The sequence below is a fragment of the Hylobates moloch genome, unplaced genomic scaffold (assembly GCF_009828535.3).
Source record: "Hylobates moloch isolate HMO894 unplaced genomic scaffold, HMol_V3 SCAFFOLD_4, whole genome shotgun sequence".
NCBI lineage: Eukaryota > Metazoa > Chordata > Mammalia > Primates > Hylobatidae > Hylobates > Hylobates moloch.
Window position 1 is genome coordinate 95383264 of NW_026652279.1, and position 21445 is coordinate 95404708.

The 21445-nt window shown below is 45.3% G+C and overlaps 1 protein-coding gene across 2 annotated transcripts in view; it reads right to left on the reverse strand.

Annotated features, from left to right (window-relative positions):
- ATP8A2 (ATPase phospholipid transporting 8A2) overlaps positions 1 to 21445 on the reverse strand; it is a 713978-nt gene that overhangs the window by 609786 nt on the left and 82747 nt on the right. Inside the window, exons 1-2 of one of the 2 annotated variants that reach the window (XM_032150617.2) lie at positions 2134 to 2397; positions 1853 to 1997 (exon numbers count right to left, since the gene is read on the reverse strand). In XM_032150617.2, the coding sequence (XP_032006508.2) occupies positions 1853 to 1997; positions 2134 to 2389 (401 nt within the window). In that variant the 5' untranslated portion in view covers positions 2390 to 2397. Of the gene's footprint in view, positions 1 to 1852; positions 1998 to 2133; positions 2398 to 21445 lie in introns of those variants that run through there. The other variant, XM_032150616.2, reaches the window with a different exon arrangement.

Below are 21445 nucleotides of genomic sequence, written 5' to 3' on the forward strand. Positions count from 1 at the left end.
TCATCCCCCATTTCCCCCCAACCTTTTCTGTCTTCCCCAGCCCCAGGAACCACTAATCTACCTCATAACTCTATAAATTTGCCTCTTCTGGATACTTCATATAAATGGAATCATGTACTATGAGGCCTTTTGTGACTGGCTTCTTCCACTCAGCATAATGCTTTCAAGTCTCATCCATGTTGTAGAATGTGTCAATATTTCATTCCTTTTTATGGCCCAATAATATTCCACTGTATGGATATACTTCATCTTATTTATTCATTCATCAGCTGATGGACATTTAGATTATTTCACTTTTGGGCTATTCATAATAATGCTGCTGTGAAATATATGTGTACGAGTTTTTGTGTGGACATAGGTTTTCATTTCTCTTGGGCAGATATACCCAGGAGTAGAATGGCTAGGTCATACGGTAACTTTACATTGAACCTTTTGAAGAACTACCAAACTGTTTTCCAAAGCAGCTCCATCATTTTTACTGTTTTCCAAAGCAGCTCCATCGTTTTTCATCCCCATCAGCAATGTGAGGGTTCTCTAAATCATTGCCAATACTTGTTATTTGTCTTTTTGATTGGAGTTTGTGAAGTGGTAACTCACTGTGGCTGATGCTCTGTATCTTAAACGAAGCCCACACATTCTGAAATGGGGACTCAGCTATTCTTCTAAGTTACACTTTTAAGTACAAAATATGCCCAACTGTCATTCTTAAAACCCAAAATAAAGCTGCATAATCTAACACTCCTTTAAGAAGTGAAAATTCCACCTCCATATAATATGCGCCATTATTCTACCCCAATAATGTCCAACAGCCTGACCTTTCTAAATAAAGATGTCAGGCTAAGTCGTCTGTACAAGTTAGTGCAGTAGTGGAATACTTAAACATATAACAACAAAGTTTTTGTCTAGCAAAAAAGAACACTGGATTGGAACTAAGGTTTGTCAATAATCTATGTGCAACCTGATAAATCACTGAACTTCTCTACACCCAAGCATGGTGTTCTGAGCAGCTCACAGAACTACATCCTCTGAAGTCTCTCCCAGATGCAAAGTTGTTGAAGCCTGAAAGTTTAATGAAATCTGAAAATGTACGAACACCCGTGCTAAAGAACTAGCTTTGCACAGCAGAAAAAAATTTTATCCTTAGTAGTCAGATAGGCTGGGTTCAATTTCCAGCCCTGCCATTCAGGTGCTGTATGACTATAGGTACATTATTTAGCATCTTTATATTCCAGTCTCCTGGCCTGCTTCAAGAGGTTATGAAGATTCACTAAGCTGCTATAGCCAGAGTGTGTGACATAGCGGCCAGCAAAAGTGGACATTTAAACGCTATTTTCTATCCATCCTTCTGCTAACTCTGGGCAAAGTTTCCCAGCAAATGAAGACCTCTTAACAATTGTCGTGGACCACTGAGAACTGAATGTGAGTCCTTGTGACTTGTGGGATTCCCTTATGAAGCACGTCCCCCATAGTATGGTCTAAAAATTGCTAAAGAGGGCTATCAACTGGTTTAAAACAAGGCTAGAAGGGGGTTCCGGGAAGGAAGCCCAGGGATGAAAAGAGCAGAGATCTCATTTTTGTCGGTGACATTAGAGTGAAAACTTCTCAGGGCTCAGAGGCAGGCTGGGCGCAGAAAGGATGCGCAGGAGAGGACAGTGAGGGCTGCATTCGCATGACCCTATTGGAAGCGCGGGGCTGCACCGCGGGCTAGTGGGGTGGGGAGGGGGCAGGGGAAGGCTCTGGGGGAGACGGATGGGGGCCGGCCAGGTGCGCGGCCAAGCCCCGCGCAGGAGGGCGAGCCCCTTCCTAGCTGTGACTCCACCGCCTTCCGCGCGAGCCGGCCGCCTTCTCCTACCTGATCTGGTTGTCGCGGAATTTGTTGAGATGCGGTTGGTTGAGGTAAATTGTGCGGGCGGGTGCCTCCAGCTGGTCTCCAACAGACGTGGCCCGGGACATCTCATCCTCTGCCTTCTTATAGCCCAAAGAAGAACGAACAGGTCCTGCAGAGACAGGGCGCAGGCAGAGAATACGACACAAAGAAGTCAACCGCCAGGCGGGAGGCTGCGAGCGCGGGCCGCGGGCGGGCGGCCACCGGCGGGGAAGGATGCTCGGGTGAGGCGGGCGCCGCCTATGTACCTTGGCTCCCCCTGGAGACGCCGCCGCCGCCGCCGCAGCCACGGCCGGCCCCGCCCCCGGCCCCGCCCACGCCCACGCTCCGCGCAGCCCCCGGCGCTTGTGGAGCGAGCGCCGCCCCGGGAGAGCCGCCCCCAGCTCCTGCGCTCCCTCCCTGCAGGGACCGGGCCGGGCTGGAAGCCCAAGCTGCTTGCCGGGCCGGGGAGGGCGACCGCGCGGGGACGGCGGGGGCGCCAAGGCCAGCGGCATCCCCAGCCATCTGGCCGAGCGTACCCTCTAGTCCCGGAGACTGAGCTCTGGAACTGGGTTTTCTGGGATCCTTTGATCTTCCTTAGGAACAGAGACAGCAGCAACGGGAATGCGCCCTACAAGCAGCCACCGCAGAAGGAGATGGCGAAAGCACAACTCTGGGCGCTAAAAATGGGCTTCCCAGACCCCAGGGTGAAGAGCTCGCTCCCACCATTGTCTGCAAGGAATCCGCTGCTCTTCTCCCTACATGCACCTGGAGACCTGAGTGCAATAGCTGTCCCAATCCCAGCTCTGGGCCAGCGCGCGAGCTTTCATTTTATTGCTTAAATTACTGTTTCTGTGGTTACGTGGCAAGCCAGCCTATCTCAAGATTTGATTTCAGTCTTATGGGTCAAGACTTTTTGGGTGGACCCAAACCCCCGCCCCGCAATAACCTTCACTTGAGACCTTCCAGCCTAGACCTAGAGAAGGATCCAGTTATTACTGAAACTGGTACACGCACGTAGATCTTAACCTCATCTCCAACTCCAAGGCAGCATCCCTTGTTAGAAGGGGCTGCCCAGCTTGAGAAGTGACCTTCAGAGGAGAGGCGTCTGAGGTAAAGGATCACAGAAAAATTAATACTCTACAGATGAAGCCTTATCTTGTTTTTCTTAAATATACATTCGCCCTCTAATACCTGCCACGCTTTCCAACTATCAAAGAAACGGACGTTGCACATTATTAAAAAACTGACATCTTGGCCGGGCACGGTGGCTCCTGCCTGTAATCCCAGCACTTTGGGAGGCCTAGGCGGGTGGATCACGAGGTCAGGAGATCGAGACCATCCACCATCCTGGCTAACACGGTGAAATCCCTTCTCTACTAAAAATACAAGAAATTAGCCGGGCAAGGTGGAGGGCGCCTGTAGGGCCAGCTACGAGGGAGGCTGAGGCAGGAGAATGGCGTGAACCCTGGGGGGCGAAGCCTGCAGTGAGCTGAGATCACGCCACTGCACTCCAGCCTGGGCGACAGCGAGACTCCGTCTCAAAAAAAAAAAAAAAACCTGACATCTTACGCAGGTAAACCTTCACTTCCCTGTTACAAAGAATACTTTTCACTGTCATAGAGAAACACTTTGAAAGAGAAACTTTTGGCTACATCATCTTTTTAAAGTGATTAGAAGGATGATAATCCTTATCCTAAGAAAGGGACAAGCGAAATGTAAACTCGTTTACCGAAAGCTGACATATTATTCTGAATATTAAGTAAGAGTTAAGTCTTAAGTGGGACAGCTTCTCCCTTCACCTAGATGGGGACGCCTAGTGGGTGCAGGCTCCGGAACTCAAGCCAGGTCCCTGGTCACAGGCCAGGCACACTCCAGTTTTCCTCTTGCTTTTCGCGTGTGCCCACAGCGCCCTGGCTATTCCTCACTCAGACACGATCCCTCACCTCCTTCCCTCCAACCTCCCACTCTCTGGGGTCTTTCTGGCTCCATGGGACACTGCTCGGTCCTCTACTCATCAACAAGCGGCAGCAGAGAGCAAGAATCCCTTCTTCCAGACTGTCTGGCCCACCAGCTGGGGCTCCCAGACTTCAATCAGGGAAGGCCAGGTGTTGGAGCATTTGCTGATGTAAGACAAATGGGGAATATTTTTGAAGCTAGCCTATATGAAAGTACTGCTTTTCTCTCTGCCCACTTACTCTGCCTTATCTTCCTCCACAGTCCTAGATATCATCATTACCTGATTTTATTTATGGATGCTCTGTCTCACTGCACCCAGGAGCCCAAGCTCCAGGACAGTAGGGACAGGCTGGGTTCACTGAACAGTGCGTGGTCAAAGTGGTTCATTGCTCACCTAGCGGCTCTCAGTTCCCCTGTGCATTAGTATTACCAATGCGGCTTTCACAATGTATTAGTTCCTGGGCCCTGCCCGCTCAGATTCTGTGGTCACTGTGTTTTGTTTCTAAAGCTCACTAAGTGATGCTGATGAGCACCCTGTCAGGATCACTTGTTAGATGCCGCTGAGAACACAAAAACAAAAGATCAGGTTCCTGCCCTTGAAAATGTTCCCTCAATTAAGGCATGAAGGTGTAACCATGGTTACTTACCAGTGTGTGACTAAGAGTGGGCCCAAAGGTGCTAAGGAGGCTCAGAGGTCAGCAGCCTCTTTGTGCTGGGAGGGCAGGTGGTCAATAGATTCTGAGTACAGACAGAAGAGCCTGGCAATGTGGGTGAGGTGTGGATTAGGAAAGGGAAGGGCATTGTAGGAAAGGGAAGGGCATTGTGGGCAAGGGCAAGAAGAGCCTAAGCAAAGGCCCAAGCAGACAAAATTGTGTCGGGACCAACTAAAAAAACAAATCAACCCTGAGGGTCCAAATTGGGAAAAAGTAGAAAAAAAGTTCACCAAAAAAATAGCCTATGGCCAGACTGTGGATGACTCAATCCCAAGCAAAGAAGCTTGAACTTCGTCCTGAAGGTCACAGGAGGCCACAGGAAGTTTCTGAGCAGGAGAGAAGAGCATCTGGCAGTGATGGCAAAGGGGGAACAGCAGGAGAGGAGAATTTTTAGATAAGGGGACCAAGTAGGAAATTAATTCTACAATCTAGAAGCAAGATGATAAAAGCATGAATTAAATGGAGGTTGGGATAAAAGGATGGACATGAGAAACATCTCAAAAGAAAACCCTGAGCTGGGCACGGTGGCTTATGCCTGTAATCCCAACACTTTGGGAGGCCAAGTTGGGAGGAGGCCTTGAGCCCAGGAGTTCGAGTCCGGCCTAGGCAACATAGCAAGACCTCATCTCTACCAAAAAAAAAAAAAAAAAAGAAAGAAAGAAAACTCTGCAAGATTTCTGGGGAGGTAAGGTTTAAATGTGTGCACCAGAAAAGGAAGAAACACGAGACCACTGAGGTTTGAAGAAGACTGGGACAAAAAAAATCCCTGATAGAAATAATAACAGGAACAATAACTTTTCCAAACAAGAATGTAGATGTTGGATAACAAATATTGGAGTGAAAAAAATTACTGACACGAGTAAATAGTGATGACAGAATGAAGTGGAATAATATCTCCTACTTACCTACCTAGCATGCTTCAGGCCAACACAGCTTTCTGTACCACAACAGGGAAAACCTTGGGATTTTTTCCTAGGTAGAAACAGTTACACCACCCCGCACTTGTCCCTAAGATTCAGATAAATTTTTTCTACCTCAGTGGCCTCATCTCAACCTAACCCTGTATTAGAAAAAAAATATTTTCAAAAAAAAAAATATGTGGAAAACATATTGCCTAAGGAAACATTATACCATCTACAGCAAAGCACATTATGACTAAGGTTTCATGAGATAATTCTGAGTTAATGCATTTTGCAAATACTACCACATAAAATGAGTATATGCTTACACCTCCACCATTTAAACAGGTGCTGTGTCAGCAGAGAGTGGGAGTTCAATAAATATCTATTAGTTGAGAAGGAAACCAAAGGGAAGGGAAAGAACTGAGAGAACAAGAGTAAGCAAAGAGAAAAGCACTAAATTTGCCCCCACCCTGCAAAGTGGAAATGCAGACAAGACAGTGGAAGGTCAAGGCCATGAGGACAGAGACTTCATCTTTTTCACAGCTCTATCCGTGGATAGAGTGCCCTGGATCATGCCTAGCACACAGTAGACAGTCTGAAAGAGTATGTCAAATGAATACATAAGAGGCTAATGTAGTAGGTGCCTTTTAAAGGTACCTACCCAGCCGCTGAACCGGCTGCTCCCTTCTCTGTCTTCCTTGAATCAGACCTCTTTCCTCATACAAGCCAGGGAGCCCATTGGCTGGGTCATACCATGAAATCCCATCTACTTGTTACAGCTCTTTGGACCAGGGATGGTTACTCGGTCTAAATTGGGCCACCAAGGGTCTCTGTTCTGGGAACTTTGACATGGGAACTAGTAGGAACCATTTCTGCATGTGGCTGACCTATTAACATATACACACCAGGTCTCTAGATGGCCATCTTCTACCCTCTGAGTGGACCAGGAGGCAGAGAAAGGATTTTTTTTTTTTAGATAGAGATGAAGCAGCAGTTTTTTGGGTCCTAGGTCCAGTCCTCTCCGAGATCCCAGCTGCATTAGGGGGTTTGGGTTCCATGAGCCACCACTGGATCATTCTATAAACTTCTCATGACCACATATCTTAACTAGTATGGTAAAGCAGTATGCAGAGAACCTGTTTTTCCCTATAAGATGGAAAAGCAAGAAGGGTTAAAGAGGAGGGACAAATTCCTATTCACCTGTAGATCACCACCAGGTGCCCAGGATTTTAGATAATCTAGCACAGATGCTGTTAAATGCCACAACCCAGACCCAGGAGGCTGAATCTGGCAGAAGAAAGTCTTCACAGCAACATCTGGGCCAGTAGGTTTTGATGAAGCCCCAAAGTGGGTGGGAAGTGCAAGACTAATGAGATAAGCACCCCTGTCCTCCTCCTCCTGCCTTCAGAGTTTCTGCCTAGGGTTGGAGAAAGAACAGAATGTTAGGAAATCAAGAGAGATGGTAGAGAATGCCCACCAGAGACCAGCAATAAGAGGACAGGTGAAGAATAGGGAAGGGCAGAGGAGAGCAGATCAGTTACAGTAGATACACCAGTGACCCACAGAAGCATGAGGGGATGGAAGGGGAGGGACACTCACTCAGCAGCTCACCTTCTGCCAGCTCTAGCTCTCCGGTTGATGTCTTCTCCATGCACTTTGTTCACTTCATTGTACAAAATGTATATTTTCATATTTTCAACCTTCTAACCACATGATTGGTCATGTTTTTCATTTTACTGAATGACTCAAATTCCTCATCGTTTCACTCACTTGGAATGTGTGTGTGGCAATAAGAATGTGGAAGTCACTGGTGAGGAAGCAAGGACAATGATGGACCTCACATTGTCAGGGGAGCAGGTAAAAGTGAGGACAACACCTAATTTCTATCCATTACATAAACAAATTCCATGGAGATGGTTTTGGGGAAGAAAATGAAAAATGCTGACAGGTTTTTGAAATTTGTTCCAATATATTAAATATTATAATATGTATGTATGTATTAGTTTATGATAACTTATGTAACATACATAAATAAAAGCATAAACTAAATAGGTCAGGGAGTTAAGAACTTCAAATAAGGGATTAAACACAAAAGAAGAGTTAACATAAGGGCAAATTATTACTGTTTCATTGCCTTAAGTAACACAGAAACAAAATCCTTCACTCCAAACTGCAGTATTTTCACCCTAACTTAATTTGAAATGTTTAAAAATCCAAAAGATGCTTGAGACACATCTAGTCCATTTCCCTGGCAAAGAGGTTTCATTATCTCCAAAAATAAAAAAAATAAAAAAAAAAACAACTTCGGAAAGAAATACCTTCATCTTCCTTCCTACACCAGCCACACAGGCCACCCTCATCATCCTCCCAATGCCAGTCACACAGGCCACCCTCGTCTTCCTCCCAATGCCAGTCACACAGGCCACCCTCGTCTTCCTCCCAATGCCAGTCACACAGGCCACCCTCATCTTCCTCTTGACAACAGCCACATGGGCCACCCTCATCTTCCTCCCAATGCCAGTCACGCAGGCCGTCCCATATCAGTCAGTCTGTAACTGTGCTCCTTACGCACAGAATGAAAAGTCAAGGTGGAGTCAGACCCTGCTTGGACACTGTGGTGCAATAATGTCTGGTCTTTGTCTTCAGTTCCTGTAAGGGAGCCTCTAAATCCCTGGAATTTTGCAGTGATAGGAGCATCTTTGCTATTCATGGTGGGCCCCTCTGTGCACACCTGAGTTCCTGTTAAGATGATGACTCATGGTGGGTTGCTAGATGGTTTAAGAATGGGGTCCAGCCATCCCAGAAAGGCCAATCATGTGGTTAGAGGGTTGGAGGTTTCAGCTGGGTGATTCAGCCTGATCTTCCAACCTCTGGGGAGGGGAAAGGGGGATGGAGGTTGAATTCATGTGACCAATGATCCAATTAATAATGCCTACATAATGAAACCCCAATAAAAACTTGTGGACACTGAAACTCAGGGGAGGCTCCCAGGTTGGTGATTCACATCAATATGCCAGGAAGTGACACATCTTGAAGACACAGAAGCTTCATGTTCAGGACTCTCCCAGATCTCAACCTCTGTGTCTCCAATTGGCTGGTCCTGACTTGTATCCTTTGCAATAAAACTGTAACCATAAGTGTAGCATTTTTTCTGAGTTCTTTGAGGAGTAGTAGGAACCCTTGAATGTGTAGCCAGTTGGTCAGATGTGCAGGTGGTCTGGGAACCCCACAGCCTGCAGCTGATCGTTGAAGCATGGACAATCTTCTAGAGGACTGTGCCCTTAACCTGTAAAGTCTGACCTCACTCCAGGTAGTTGGTGTTAGAACTGCATTGCACACATTTCCCTGTGAACTCTAGAACGATAGCGCCAAAAGGGAAACCTTATTATCAGTCACAAAACCATATTAGCTCAAATGAAAGATATGATTAGAAGCCAGATCTGCAGAAACTTGAATCCGATTCTCCTTTAATAGAACAGGCTGTTTCTTGTGAGCTTAGGTAAGCAGGCTATCATCTGAGCCTTGGTTTCTTCATCTGCAAAATAGAAATCGATTACATAAATCAAGGGTTGGCCATAAATCAAGGGTTGGCAAATTTTTCTGTAAAGTGTCAGTTGGTGAATATTTTAGGCTTTGTGGGCCACATATGGTCTCTGTCTCATGGTCTCCTTCTTCCTTCCCCTCCTCCTCCTCCTCCTCTTCCTCTTCCTCTTCTTCTTCTTCTTCCTCTTCTTCTTCTTCTCCTCCTCCTCCTCCTCCTTCTTGTTCTTCCTCACACATCTTTAAAAACGTAAAACCCAGTCTTGCTTTACAGGCCATGGTTTGCTGAGCCCTTACGTAAACGAAGTTCTTTTGCAGTTCACAGCCTGATTATATCCCAACTCCCATCTCAAGGAAATAATCACTTAAATTTCTATTAGCTGAAATTTCCTGGTAAACATAGGTATTCAAACTGTTATTACATGAGTTAAGAAGTTGGTTGTCTTTTTTCTAATGTTTTAGGTACTTGAAAAGTATGTAAAGGTAGTTTTCTCTTTGCCCCCAGAAAAATCTCTAGGAAAAGAGTGCAGTCATTGCAAAGCCTTCGTAACATGAGGCAGGTGTGCATGCATGTACACATACATTCCGCTCCTCAAAAGAGTTTCAAGTTCAACTATAGCCTTTACCCCATATTTACAAAGATGTTTTATAATCCTTCAGAACACAGGCACATCAAAAGCAGTTCAGCCACTGAGGAAGCACTGGGCTGATTATTTCTCCTAATCAAACAGACACAATGAAAATGCTGTGCAAATGCAAAATGTGATTATTTTAGCCTTAGCAGACACATTTCGAAGGCCTTTTCAAGACCCTCCTTTGCACAAACCGCACCTCTCCAAATATAGCATTTGCAATCCACTTCTACCCAAGACTTCAAAAGAAATAAACACGAAGGGAAAGCGACACTGATGGGTCAGGATTTCTTATTACTGCAAATACTTGTTGGTTTCTTTCTTTTTTTCAGATCAGAGAAGATGAAAAGAGAAGTAACAGGCCATGGATTCTTTATGATTTAAAATATTGTTGGGTGTGGAATGCATTCAGTTATTGAACACCTCCTAGATAGAAGGCATTTTATGAAGTAGTGGGTAGGGAGAGGGACATAAGCTTCCATTTTTACAGCAACAGAGAGCAAGAAATGTGGAAATTCAAAGCACAAAGATGGCTGCCAGTCTCAATGGGGGCCAAAGAAACAGGGCGATTTCATTCAGGAAGCCATTTGAAGTAGGCTTACAAGAATGATTATGATTTGGCTGTGCAGAGAAAGAGCAGAGCATTGCAGGTGTAATTGCATGTGAGCAGGGACACATGCTGGTGATACTTTATTTACAACCTAGTTGGCTCCAGCACAGTGGGTGAAAGTTGAGCCACTGTAATTTGAAGCCTTGTTTCCAATAAGTACAGCAATATACACTGGGCTTCTGTTCCTCGAAACCCATTTTATACCTTAGATGTATTAAATTTATCCTGTAAATTAAATGAAGACAAATGTGCTTTTAAGGAAATGTATTTCATATCTAAAACCAAAAAGAACAACAAAAAAAAGAAAAGCTATGTTTCAAACACTCAACTCAGAGTAATTTTTCATATGGTTGGACTGGCCAAGGTTTAAAAATACAAGTCCAGTTACTTCTCCTTAGCAACTTCCTCTGTTGCTAGGATGGACATTCTCCACTGCTCCTAGGACCCCAACACTGGCCCAAGTTAGGGACACCAGCTTTAAAATCTCATTGCTGATTCAATATGCATGAACACCGTCTTTGAACAGCTAATCTAGGAGAGGCGCGACTTCCTTTGAAGTTGTGGTTTGCCTGTCCTAAGCATATTTTGTTTGTTTTTTTTGTTTGTTTGTTTTTGTTTGTTTGAGACGGAGTCTCGCCCTGTTGCCCAGGCTGGAGTGCAATGGCGCAATCTTGGCTCACTGCAACCTCTGCCTCCCAGATTCAAGCAATTCTCCCACCTCAGCCTCCCAAGTAGCTGGGATTATAGGCACCCACCATCATGCCCGGCTAATTTTTGTATTTTTGTAGAGATGGAGTTTCACCATATTGGCCAGGCTGGTCTTGAACTCCTGACCTCAGGTGATCTGCCCACCTCGGCCTCCCAAAGTGCTAGGATTACAGGCATGAGCCACTGCATCCAGCCTTGTCCTAAGCATTTTGAAGACCCACACAGCTTGGCCAAAGGCACATGGCTTCACTGCAACCAACCCCATAGCCAGCCCACCTCCCCAGCGACATCAGTGACCCCTCTCCTGCTGCTCCTGAACCCCACCCATGATGACCTTCTTTCCTCAAGACATCAGCTCTGTTCCTTCTCCAGAGACCGGTACTTGCTTTTCCTTCACCTAGAATGTCATTCCCTGGTCTTTGCTAACTAACTTCTTCCCATCACTCAGGCATCAGCTTAAATGTCACTTCCCCACAGAAGCACTTTGTGACCACGCCCTAGCTACAGTATTCCCCTTCTCACTTATTCCCTAACACCACACAATATTTCTTGCAAGGCACATACCATTCCATAAAATGTGTGTGTTCATTTTCTTTCTTCCAACATTCTCTAGGAGCTCCAGGAGGGCAGGGCCCATGCTCATCTTCATCACCTCTGCATCCCCAGGAAATGGGATGCAGAAGGCATTCAGTAAACATGTTTGACGAGTGAATCAAGTGAACACAAAATTTCACATTCTGTCTTAAGTGGACAGAGAAAAATGCAATTCTTTAAATTTAGTCTGCAACTAATCTGACCCACCTCCTAAGGCATCATCCTGTATAGATAACTGGGAAAAAATGGAAATGTCCAGTTTTGTTTGTAGCTCAGTCCAATGTGAAAAGTTTAAGTAAGTGGTATTCACTCTTCCTTGCATAAGGACGCTTTAGCTCCCAAATCACTTAATCCTCCTCTGGCTTCTCTCTTGAAAATGGTGCTGGATCCATGGAGGGTAGAAATGGGGCCATGGGGAATAGTTGGGATCCTTACATACAAATGCCTTCTGCCTCCTCTGGTCTGAAGAATGACATCCCTGGTCTCCTTGCTGGCATTTGGGTTATGTCTGTGACTGGTCTGGCTTGGCTTTGTCAAAGGGCATCTGTGTTCCCTAGATGGCTCTGCCTCACCTGGGCTCCCTCTGCAGAGACTACAGCATCTTCTGTGCTCTCTCAGCCACCTTCTGTCAGCCTCATTCCACAACCCTGTGAAGCCAGGCCCCAGAGAGGCCCCAGGAGCTTTCAGATCAGCTCCCAAACAACATGAAGCACAGATCAGCTCCCAGACCACATGGGAAGCACAAGTGGGCAGTTCAAGAAAACGGGACCTCCCTGTTGCTCCTCAGTATTATCCTCACTTATTCCACACACCTCATCTCTCCGACTGGGAAAACTTTCCCCAGGGAGAGAAACATCAAGGTGTATCTCATTACATTGCTTTCTTTCCTCCTCCCACCTTCCATTCCACCTTGTGGAAATCAAAAACAGGCAAGTGTTTTAATGCACTTCCCTCACGCCATTCTTCTGGATTCCAAACACTCCTTAAAATTACAGTGGCTGGAACCGCAGGTGCGCCCCAGCACATGCGGCTTCTGCAGGGCATGACGAGTGCACCTGTAAATTCCAGCTACTCAGGAGGCTGAGGCGGGAGGATTCCTTGAGCCCAAGAGTTTAAGGCCAGCATGGGCAACATAGCAAGACCCTCATCTCAAAAACAAAAACCCTGCTCAGGTATCTCTTCTTTAATGTGGAAAGTGTTGAGAGTCAAGCCATCCAACTCTTGTAAGTATGAGGTGTTTATAATATAACTATATAATGCAGATTAATATATACAATTAAGTGTTGTATGTATTACAAAGAAGAATTAGTCTACAAAGTCTCCTCGTAAACAAAAGGCTGGCTTGCCTAATCCTGCTATTTTTGAAAGACATACGATGAAAACGTCTTGATGTTTCTCTTAACATTCCTTCTAATCTTTCTTGGGGAGGTGGAGGCTCCAAGCAGATGGAAGTCAGCAGTCAAGTACAAGAAAAAAAATATTCATTTGCTTCAACTATCGCCCCAGTTTCTCATGCCAATCAGCCTGTCCTGTTTGCTTACAATCACTGGTCATATGAACCCAATGCTCTACTTCCATCAGCAGTCTTAACCCACTAAATACATGCAGTCAGATTTGAGCAAGTCTCTACGGAGGCCAGCTCATTCACCTTTGTCCCAACTCCACTGACACAAAATAGACTTCCCCAGTAGGATGGCTTTTCCCGACTCTCTTGTTGAGTTGACATTTTGTGTATCACGTTTTCTTCTCAGACACAGAAGTGAGAAAGTTTAAAATATGAGAAAATCTTTAAAAAGCAAGAGCACTGCCAAAGAGACGCATATGCAATCATCTGAATCCAAGGCCTCCACAACCGACTCAGGGTTGCCAGGTCGATTTGTTGTCTTTGCCATGTCACTAAGGTGCCGTAGACAAGTGTGATAAAAAGCACAACTATTGTTGAGCCTACCACTGTTCTAAGCATTCTGTATGTGTAAATCCATCCAATCCTCATAACAATCATATGAGGAGCATGCTTATTTTTAGAGATAATTTTTTAGAGATAATAAAAATGGGGCAAGGAGTAATTAAGCAACCAGCTCAATGTCCACAGGTGCATTTTTTTTGTTTGTTACTATAAGAATCATTAATATGACCCTTATCTATATGATCATCGATATGATCTTTTAGCTACATAAATCATCTATCTGACCTTTATATAAATGAAGGTGGCATTTCAAAGAGTTTTCTGAAATAGACAATAAAATATCTGTTGACTAACTGAATCTTTTATTTTTATTAGGTTTTGTGGGGTGGTTAAAAATAAAAGTATACTCTTAGAGTCTATGCATTAAAAAGAAATCCCAATAGCCATTCCAGACTCACAGGCTTTAGCGGTGGTAGCAGTGATGGTACTGGGTGCTTAAGCCAGCAAAAGCCAAGTCCCAAATACTAAAGATTAATGTATTCTAGAGCAAGCTTGTCCAACTCGTGGCCCACAAGCCACATGCAGCCCAGAATGGCGTTGAACGTGGCCCAACACAAATTTGTAAACTTTCTTAAAACATGATGAGTTTTGGGGGGATTGTTTTCTTTTTTTAGCTCATCAGCTACCGTTAGCATTAGTGTATTTTATGGGTGGCCCAAGACGGTCCTTCTCCTTCCAATGTGGCCCAGGGAAGCCAAAAGATTGGACACCCCTGTTTAAGATAGGAACAGGTATAAGAATTCAGTAAGTCAAGGAGGCAGGCAAAAAGGCTAAAGCAGACAATAAGTCATTCCGTCACCATAAATTCTGGGCATTCTGTGTGCATAATGCAGAAGTTAAAAAACCCTCTCCCTGCCTTCAAAGCACTTGTAGTCTGGAGAGGAAACTGACACATGCGGAAATAACTAAGACGGCTTCGTATGTGGAGTGTTTCCTTTAACCTGGACTTCCTTCCTGTCCACCGGTTCTCTGCCTGCCTACTACTCACCCCTTAAGACACAGCCCAGGCTTTCTCTCCTCTGAGATGTCTTCCCCCGTTGCACATCCTCGGGTTGGGTTAGATCCCTCTCCTCTATGCATGGGGCCCCCAGGCACAGGTGGGGCGGACAGTAATTCCAGAAAGCACATTTCTCAGTCTCACACGACCAACATAACCATGTGCAGCGGTCCAGTCTGTGCATTTTCCACATTAGAATTATTCTGCTTATGTGTCTGCCTTCCCAGTTAACAAGATGTCCACTTGTATAAGTGTGGACTGTGCCTTACCATTACCATTCTCAGCACCTGTGAGAGTGGAAGAAGCAGAGACAGTGAGAGCTACGGATGTTCAGAGTCTAAGAGAAAGACCAGTACTTCCAGCTGGGGAAACGGGTGATTGGTTGGAGAGATTTAAGATGCCTTTCACTGTAAAGTCAGCAGCTGGGATTCATCTAAAAGCTTCCAAAGCAAATGGTAAAGATGGAGAAGAACATCCCGTGCAGTGGGACAAAGCTGTGAGCACGTATGCTGCAACATGAACAGCTATGGTCTGGACTTCTCAGAGTGTCCCTTCCTTTGAGTTTGTGCTCTCCTCCACCTCATAGCCAGATAGACACACAAGAAAGACAAACCCTCCTAGCTCTGCTTCCCTGCATGACACTTCTCTGAAGAGGAGGGCAAAGAGTGGAGAACGGAAAAACTATATTGATAGACCAACTATAACAAGCCGAAATGACCTAGTAGTGGAAACTTGTACAAAATTACAAGAAAGTAGAATAAGATGTGTTATAACAGATACAGGTAAGGTGTTCCCACAAAGGAAGGGTCTCTAATTATGAGTCAGAGGGTCTGGGATGCCAAGGGGGCAGCAACTGACCTCAGAAGCAGATCAAAGGAATGAACGAACAGAGTCTGGCAAGTGACTGCTTGGCAGGGATAGGAAAGACAAGAGGCCTGGCATTCTTGGCACTCTTCCTGAATTTATTCAATTTTAGCTGTATAAATTATTAGCTCCCCCCTTGAATGAAAGGCTTTTAATATCAATGAGCTATGAAATGAAATGTATAAGTTAATACAACCAAATATACTACCTGCACAGTATGATATCCTGATGACCCATAATTCCATGAAGATAAGGAATTATAGGCCTAAGTAATAAAAGCATTGTGCTGCTCCTGGGCAGAGCTCACCATTCTGCCAAAGGCACTACTTACCAATGAGCCAAGTATTACAGAACCCTGATGGAACTGTGCCAGGCTCTCAGTAATGTCTGATATACAATCTTGAATCATAGCTGAGTGTCTATGGCATACTCGACTCCACACATGCTGCCAACGCGCTAGCAGCAAGGAGGGCCACAATCAAGGAGTCTCGTATTAGGTCCAGAGCTCCCTTTTTCCGCGCTGACAGTCAGATGCTGGGCCACACCCCTGTATCAGGAGACATTACTGCGGGGTACAGTGAGGGGGAGAAGCAGTAATCAAGGGATTATATTCCTCCAGAGTTTAGGAACACCCTCTGAAACTGAACTCCATGCAAACACAGACAAAATGGATTTACTTATAAAATGCGAAACACCAGCCACTCTAACAGAGCATCAGTAAATGTGATGCTCCTAAGACCAGAGTATCTCTTAAAATTCTACAAGTAGTTAAAGCCATTGTTTTTTGTTTTGTTTTGTTTTGTTTTTTGAGACGGAGTCTTGCTCTGTTGCCCAGGCTGGAGTGCAGTGGCGCAATCTCGGCTCACTGCAGGCTCCACCCCCCAGGGTTCACACCATTCTCCTGCCTCAGCCTCCCGTGTAGCTGGGACTACAGGTGCCCGCCACCTCGCCCGGCTAATTTTTTTTTGTATTTTTAGTAGAGACTGGGTTTCACCGTGTTAGCCAGGATGGTCTCGATCTCCTGACCTCGTGATCTGCCCGCCTCAGCCTCCCAAAGTGCTGGGATTACAGGCGTGAGCCACCGCGCCCGGCTGTTTTGTTTTTTTGAGATGGAGTCTCACTCTGTCGGCCAGGCTGGAGTACAGTGGTGTGATCTCGGCTCACTGCAACCTCCACCTCCTGGGTTCAAGCAATTCTCCTGCCTCAGCCTCCTGAGTAGCTGGGATTACAGGTAGGTGCCACCACACCCAGCTAATTTTTGTATTTTTAGTAGAGACAGGGTTTCACCATGTTGGTCGGGCTGGTCTCGATCTCGTGACCTCATGATTCGCCCACCTCGGACTCCCAAAGTGCTGGGATTACAGGCGTGAGACACCGTGCCCAGCCAAAGCCATTGTTAAGAAGGCAACTGGGCCACTGGCTTACACTGCCAACCCAGTATGAGAGGGTCCCATCGGATGGGCAGTGTGGTCTGAGACCTGCCCTGCCCAGCTCTGCTTGCTTCTCTCGTTTCTGTCACAGCCATCAGATCAACATCGCCACATGAAGGTTTTCTGGGCCCAATCCCATCCCCTCCCCATCTTCATCGTTCAGAGAGGTTGTCCCCAGTAAACCTCTCTTACTCCTAACTCCAACTCTGTCTGCTCAGCAGAGAACCTGAGTTGATGCTTCTCCTCTAGCTCCAGCTGATATGTTCACACTCATGAAAAGACAGTTTCTAGTTTGATTTGAATAATGACAACAGCACTTGAGCAACTGCTACATGGTGGGTTGATGACAGGCATGCTGATGGCAAAGCAAGTAAAGTACACATCACATCTGCCAAGAGAGAGCCCAGCCACAAACAACACAGGGAGCCAGACGCAAAGAGACCATGCAGTTCACCCCTGAGTGACATGCTCCACGGTGCCAGGAGACCATGCAGTTCACCCCTGAGTGACACATTCCACAGTGCCAGTTTAGCAGTCGCAACCTCATTATGACTAACCATCCTACCGCTCATCTCTTTCTTTGCTGCCAACTACCAAACCAGTTCCTTTCTTCCCACCACAGCCCTCCCCACTCATCAGTGAAACCCATAGCTTGTATCTAAACAAGGAAACAGAATTTCAATACCAGCTTCAGGAAAATCTATCAAAAAACACAGATCTGTACCCAAATTCACTGTACCCTAAAGCTAAGTATTAACACCTCATCTGCCTATTTCTTAGCCCTCTGGCAAACTCTCCCCAACCTCCTGGGACTTAGGAATCAAAAATCCTGTCGAGAAATTTAGTTCATTTCAGAAAGTTCTTCACAAAATCAAAACACTTTTCTTATAGAACATTAGTCTTTCTTTAGAAGCAAAGCACATATTCAGTTTACATTTGTTTCTAATAAGATTAATAGGCTAGATACAACCCCACCTCAGATTAGGGACGAATAGAGGAAATTAAATGGCTACAGGCAGGCACACTAGTTCACTTGTCAGAAATGACAACTCAGGCAAGAACTAGTACAGAAGAATAAAAGCGCACAAGCAAATCCCAGGGCCATAAGCCCTAAAACCCCAGCCATGAAGACAGCCCTGCTTAGACACAATGTAATCCCTGGCATTCACGCTTACCATCTTGAGTCATTAAGAAAAGTTCTCCCAGTACTTTGGGAGGCCGAGGCGGATGGATAGCTTGAGGTCAGGAGTTCGAGACCAGTCTGGCCAACGTAAGGAAACTCCTCTCTACTAAAAATACAAAAATTAGCTGGGCGTGGTGGCACGCGCCTGTAATCCCAGCTACTCGGGAGGCTGAGGCAGGAGAATCATTTGAACCCAGGAGGTGGAGGTTGCAGTGAGCTAAGATCACACCATTGCACTCCAGCCTGGGCAACAAGAGCAAAAACTCTGTCTCAAAAAGAAAACAAAAGAAAAGTTCATATAACACTATTTTTTGTTTTTTAAAGACAGAGTCTCACTCTGTCACCCAGGCTGGAGTGCAGTGGCATGATCTCTGCTACTGCAACCTCCGCCTCCTGGGTTCAAGCGATTCTCCTGCCTCAGCCTCTGGAGTAGCTGGAATTACTGGCACCCACCACCATGCACGGCTAATTTTTGTATTTTTAGTAGAGACAAGGTTTCCCCATGTTGCCCAGGCTGGTCTCAAACCCCTGGCCTCAAGTGATCCTCCTGCCTCAGCCTCCCAAAGTGCTGGGATTACAGATGTGAGTGATCCTCCCAGCCTACCCTAAGTTTTTGTTTTGTTTTGTTTTGTTTTGTTTTTTTTTTTGAGACGGAGTCTCGCTCTGTCGCCCAGGCTGGAGTGCAGTGGCGCAATCTCGGCTCACTGCAAGCTCTGCCTCCCGGGTTCACGCCATTCTCCTGCCTCAGCCTCTCCGAGTAGCTGGGACTACAGGCGTCCGCCACCACGCCGGGCTAATTTTTTTTTTTTTTTTTGTATTTTTTTAGTAGAGACGGGGTTTCACCATGGTCCCGATCTCCTGACCTCCTGATCCACCCGCCTCAGCCTCCCAAAGTGCTGGGATTACAAGCGTGAGCCACCGCGCCTGGCCCCTAAATTATTTTTAATTCAAAAATTTCCTATTATGTTTTTAAAAATTAAACATTTAATTTCAAAAGTTTAAAGTTGCATTTTCAAGCCTCAACCTTACCTACTTAATTCAGTACCTATTGATGAAGCTAAAAAATATATTTACTGTTTTAAATATTTGAGATCTTCCCAGAAATATAAAATGTCTAATATAACATACAATGATGTATCTTAAATACATCTGTGTCTATAAGTGCTTTTATAGCCAGTGAATTACTAATGTAGACTTAATACAGCCTGAAACAGGGTATCAATCTTTAACAGCACTTTTCTCAAGAACACTATATTGATATTTGACTTACACAAAAATATCACAGCCAAGTGGAAATAAAAACTAGTCATAATGTTACAAGGGGAGGAAAGCATCTAAATAGAAAAACAAGTATTTTGGTGAAGAAGGGATTGAGAATCCTTCAACCCTGTTGCACCTAAGGAACAGAACATGACCTCCTATCGGTGTGCGCTCGGCCCGTGGTGGTGGGACGATGCCAGAGGGGAATGTGGGTGGTCACCCGCTTTTCCATTCCCTGCGTCCACCATCTGAGCTGGGTTGTGACTTTCCTGCTCTCCAAGTTCTCTCACTCAAACCTGTGGACTTTTTTAAACTCATGAAGATTAGGCCGGGCGTGGTGGCTGACGCCTGTGATCCCAGCACTTTGGGAGGCTGAGGCGGGCAGATCACGAGGTCAGGAGATCAAGATCATCCTGGCTAACAAGGTGAAATCCTGTCTCTACTAAAAACACAAAAATTAGCATGGTGGCGGGCACCTGTAATCCCAGCTACTCGGGAGGCTGAGGCAGGAGAATGGCGTGAACCCAGGAGGCAGAGGTTGCAGTGAGCCGAGATCATGCCACTGCACTCCAGCCTCGGTGACAGAGTGAGACTCCATCTCAAAAAAAAAAAAAAACAAAAAAAAAAACCTCATGAAGGTATATTTGCTTTTAGGAAAGGATACCTTTTCCCTTTTTAAACTCTACATTGAGATTCTGAAAACTGAACCCGGTGGGACACCTGTGGTTTTGGTCTGGGATGACTTTCCACTATTGTAAAACAAAACAAAACAACACAAAACAAAACTCCATGTTAGGTGATATCCAAGCAACTGAATCCCTCAACCTGTACTGTGGTGAACCTACAAAGTCTAAGCTAACTTAAAAGACAAAAAAAATTGCACATCAATTACGAAGGAAATAGAAATTAAAATGACATGACCTTACCACACAAATCAACAAAGTAAATACTAATCGGATTTCTGTTTCTGACCATGAGGGTGTAAGGAGGTATATAGACTAGCCATTCCACTCTAACAACTAGAAAACAGGAAAAGGGATAGGAAACAACTATTTTCTGATATCAAACAATAGGCACAATAGAAAAGCAATCCCCGAGAGAAGAGAAACAAAATGAGCACTAGGATCGCACTCTCTTTCTAGCTGAAAATGATTTCTGAGCCAAAGTACAGTGAGCGGAGAACTCAAACAAAAGCCTCGCAGTCTTGCTGAATTGAATTTGTAATGGAAACTAGAATACCTGAAATGAAAACGACACTAGCTGGGATTAATAGCAGATTAGGCACTGCAAAGGGAAGGATGCACGAATTTGAAGACAGCAATAGAAACTCTCCAAAAAGAAGCACAAGAAGAAAAATAGTAACAGATCATTGGTGACCTATGAGACAACCTCATGGGGGTCTAATGCATTATATAATTGGAGTCCCAAGGGAAAAATGGGTTAGAGAGGAAAAGGACATAAATATCTGAATAAGCAATGTGGAAAAATATTTCCAAATTTGCTGAAAACCATAAACCCAAAGGCCCAGAAGCTCAATGATCACCAAACAAAATATTTTTTAAAAACACATCAAGGCCCAGCACAGTGGCTCAAACCTATAATCTCAGCACTTTGGGAGGCTGAGGCAGGAGGATCACTTGAGCCCAGGGGTTTAAGACCAGTCAGGGCCAGGCGCAGTGGCTCAAGCCTGTAATCCCAGCACTTTGGGAGGCTGAGGTGGGCGGATTACGAGGTCAGGAGATTAAGACCATCCTGGCTAACACGGTGAAACCCCGTCTCTACTAAAAATACAAAAAATTAGCCGGGCATGGTTGCGGGCGCCTGTAGTCCCAGCTACTCGGGAGGCTGAGGCAGAAGAATGACGTGAACCTGGGAGGAGGAGCTTGCAGTGAGCCGAGATCATGCCACTGCACTCCAGCCTGGGCAACAGAGCAAGACTCTGTCTCAAAAAAAAAAACAGTCAGAATGGCTCTTGGTAAAAAGTAAAAAAATAACAGATCCTTGCGAAGTTATGGAGAAAAAGGAACACGTATACACTTTTGGTTGAAGTGTGAATTAGTTCAGCCATTGTGGAAGCCAGTGTGGTGATTCCTCAAAGATCTAAAGACAGAAATATCATTCAACCCAGAAATCCCATTACTGGGTATATACCCAAAGGAATTTATATCATTTTATTATAAAGACACATGCACGCATGTTCATTGCAGCATTATTCACAATAGT